Raw genomic sequence first — 3,616 nt, 5'->3', positions numbered from 1 at the left:
ATAAGGGTTATAGATTTACAGATCTTGTTGTTCATTTGTTATTAGGCATTAGCACATCGCAATGTTCAATGGTCATGAGTACTTTCTTTTTGCAAAAAGAATAAACTATTTACCTAGAGAATCCTATTTCCTTGATGTTGGAGCTTGGATCTCAATTTTCACTTGCATTGTTGCAGGTCTATTATTATTATCCATTTTTCGCTCTTTTTGATCTGGTTAATTCTACAATGATCTTAGATGGAACATTATTAGACCCCAAGGTTTTGAAGCAGAGGCGGATTTACATATGGACTGGGGAGGGCCACAACCCCCCACAGTCCACGTGTAAAATTTATAAATAATATACTAATATATTATTATTATTTATAAGCTAATTAATGAGAAAGGCAAATAGGTATTTTGATTTGGGAGTTCGACACTTCGAACCAGTCGGCGGCGCAGGCGGCAGCGGCACGGCGGCAGCGACTACTCGCTCCGCAGTAGGTGAACTCCGGTGTGGAGGTCTCAGATCTCTGCGAAACTACGACGAGAAGGTTCTCGATCCCGATTCGAGAGAAAGGTGCGATTCCTCTTCTCCTTAGTCCTTACTCCTTAGGGTTTTGAAACTCTTAGAACTGAGAAGGGAAAAAAATCTTTATTTTGGTTGGTGTTTCCATATTCATTTCTTTATCCTACCTTCCCTTTCTAGTTCCTCGATCGATCATCCTTCTAAATTTTATCTGTAATATGTAGATTGTAGAACTTTGCCTCTTTTTTTTGTTTAAGGCTGTTGGTTATTGCCTGTTGATCCTAATAATTTTATTACTGTTTTAAAATGCAACCTAATAATCTTATTATCTAATAATTTATTAGATCCTACCTTGCCTGTTGGTGTAATAATTTTATTATTGTTTTAATCCGCCGCTGTATATGCCACTGCATTTTAAAGGGAAGGTAGGATCTATCACATTATGATTATGATTTATGAAGCTTACTAGCTTAACACAAATTTATACCTTTATTTTATCATTTTTATCTTCATTTTCAAGAATAGAACGATATAAAGTTCACAATTTCGTTGGACTTCTTGATTTTGTTTGCTTTTCTACTTTTTACTTGATTCCTTGATTTTGTTTGCTTTCTCCTAATGATTAATTTAGACATTTTAATTAAATCTTGTTATTTTAGAAATTAAAGTGCCTAAATAGTTGAAGTTGGAATTGCTTATTTAATGGTTAATGATCATGAATGATAAAAATTTTGATATTTTTGTTTGTTTATGTTGTTATTATTATTTACTTTTTATCATTGACTTAATGTTTGGTTTAATATTGTTGTTATTAATTATTATTCACTTATTTGAAATAATTCGAGTTTTCCATTGTTAAAGGTTTCATATACTTCAAATGAGAAATACTGTTACGATTGATAAATTTTTTCAAAGGAAGAGAGCAAATAAACTGGATCCGGCTACTCCGATGACTCTATCGACAAGATCAAATAATGATGATCTTCCATCTGAAATTCCTCCTAAAAGATTCAAAAATACAGAAACTGAAGAGGTTGATCTTGATTCTTTAGAGCGTGATCCAAGATTGCGTCGACAAATTTGGGAATATCATCCTAATCAACGAGACGAGATTCGTCGAGTTTATTTGAATCTGAAAGCATATCAACCTATTCTTCAAGAATATCCATTAAATAAAATATTAAGCACCCTCGAAGATTTCAGTCAACTTGGTATGAACAATTTCCTTGGTTGGAGTATTCAACTACTAAAGATAAAGCATATTGCTTTCCATGTTTTATCTTCAACAAGCCTTCAGGATACTTAAATCTAACTACATTTACTGTTGATGGATTTGATAAGTGGAAGAAAATTCGAAATGGAAAAGCTTGTGCTTTCCTAGGCCATATGGGAAAGGATAATGTATCTTCACCCCATCGTAATGCTGAAAAGGCATGTGAGGATTTGATGAACCAAACACAACATATATCAAGGAGATTTGATAATTTTAATGATGAACAAGTTGCAACTAATCGTCTTCGATTGAAGGCTCACATACACGTGGTGTTATTACTTGCACTTCAAGGAATTCCGTTTAGAGGTCATGCTGAGAAATCTAGTTCATTTTATCATGGCAATTTTCTTGAATTTTTGGATGTGCTGACCATGTACAATGATGAACTTTCAAAGGCAATTGTGAAATCTCCAAAAAATGCCAAATATACAAGTCACAATATTCAGAAACAAATACTTCATATGCTTTCGGTGAGAGTGAAAAATACAATTCGTGAAGAAATTGGAGTTGCCAAGTATTGCATAATTGTTGATGAAGCCCGAGATGAGTCAAAAAGAGAGCAAATGTCTATAGTATTGAGGTTTGTGGATAGTAATGGATTCATTCAAAAACATTTTTTTGGCCTTGTTCATGTATCTGATACTGCGGCTTTAACTTTAAAGGATGCTATATATTCTGCTTTGGCTCACTACAATTTGGATGTTTAAAATATTAGAGGTCAAGGCTATAATGGTGCTAGTAATATGAGGGGCGAGTTTAATGGATTGCAAGCTTTGATTATAAAAGATTGTAAAAGTACTTATTATGTTCATTGCTTTGCTCATCGGTTACAATTGGCTTTGGTTGCAGCAGCAAAAAATGTGACACCTATTCATCAATTTTTTGATAGATTAACTTTTATAGTTAATATTGTTGGTTCTTCATGTAAGCGTAATGATGAATTGAAGAATGCTCATGCAGATGACATTGCATATTTGATTATTAATGAACTCGAGACAGGGCATGGACTTAATCAGATAGGTACTTTACAACGAGCTGTTGATACACCCTGGAGTTCTCATTTGAGATCATTGAAAGGCCTTATTAAGATGTTTAGTGCATCGTGTACGGTATTGCTCAAGATTATGGATGATGGGCTTCCTTCTCAACGAGCAGATGCAACAACTGTTTATGATGAAATGACTTCCTTTAATCTTGTATTCATCTTGCATCTTATGAAAGAGATTATGGGGATCACAGATATTCTTTGTCGGACTTTACAAAGTAAGTCTCAGGATATTATAAATGCAATGGAGCTTGTATTATCTACTAAGAATTTACTTCAACAGATGAGGGATAACAAGTGGGATGATTTGCTTGTAAAAGTGAAATCCTTTTGTGAACTTCAAAATATTGACATTCCTGATTTCAATGCTCCGTATATTAATAAACGAAGTCGAGGGCGTGCTCATCAAGACAATTTCACCATTGAACATCATTATCGAATAGACCTCTTTTATGCTTCGATAGATTCACAGTTGCAAGAAATTAATGGTCGCTTTAGTGATGATGCTATGTGATCCGGTGGTAAGGACGGGGGACCCTCGTTGGCTGGAGGTCAATGACACATGGAGGTCAATGGTCAAGAGGGTCAACCCCAGGGTCAGGCCGAGCGGATAGATGTCACGCCGAGCGGACTGGCGGGCCAACCAAGCATCCGGCCGACCGAACATCCGGCCAAGGGTCTCCCGGACCGGACGAAAGACAGCCCGACCAGAGGTCGGGTTTCCGATGCTCAAGATAAAAGAGTCTATGGCCGGGCGGACAGGCCGCTCGGCCGAGCGGCAGAACAATAA

General features: G+C 36.1%; 2 protein-coding genes across 2 annotated transcripts; both read left to right on the top strand.

The window, feature by feature from the left end:
• Nucleotides 1-377: 377 nt before the first annotated feature.
• On the top strand, nt 378-2,488 carry LOC121990940. Its single transcript, XM_042544985.1, has 3 exons — nt 378-559; nt 1,370-1,719; nt 1,806-2,488. The coding sequence occupies exons 1-3, from the start codon at nt 378-380 to the stop codon at nt 2,486-2,488; spliced, it is 1,215 nt and encodes a 404-aa protein (XP_042400919.1).
• Nucleotides 2,489-2,524: 36 nt separating this feature from the next.
• Nucleotides 2,525-3,340, top strand: LOC121990938. Its single transcript, XM_042544984.1, has one exon. The coding sequence runs from the start codon at nt 2,525-2,527 to the stop codon at nt 3,338-3,340; it is 816 nt and encodes a 271-aa protein (XP_042400918.1).
• The last annotated feature ends 276 nt before the right edge of the window (nt 3,341-3,616 follow it).

The sequence above is a fragment of the Zingiber officinale genome, chromosome 6B (genome assembly GCF_018446385.1).
Source record: "Zingiber officinale cultivar Zhangliang chromosome 6B, Zo_v1.1, whole genome shotgun sequence".
NCBI lineage: Eukaryota > Viridiplantae > Streptophyta > Magnoliopsida > Zingiberales > Zingiberaceae > Zingiber > Zingiber officinale.
This window is presented reverse-complemented; position numbering and strand designations above follow the sequence as displayed.

Bases quoted from the DNA above. Each gene is read 5' to 3' on its own strand.
- LOC121990940 (XM_042544985.1), top strand. From the start codon at position 378: ATGAGAAAGGCAAATAGGTATTTTGATTTGGGAGTTCGACACTTCGAA. The intron at 560-1,369 runs GTGCGATTCCTC...CCATTGTTAAAG, and splicing joins GATCCCGATTCGAGAGAAAG to GTTTCATATACTTCAAATGA. The intron at 1,720-1,805 runs GTATGAACAATT...ACAAGCCTTCAG, and splicing joins CGAAGATTTCAGTCAACTTG to GATACTTAAATCTAACTACA.
- LOC121990938 (XM_042544984.1), top strand. From the start codon at position 2,525: ATGAGGGGCGAGTTTAATGGATTGCAAGCTTTGATTATAAAAGATTGT.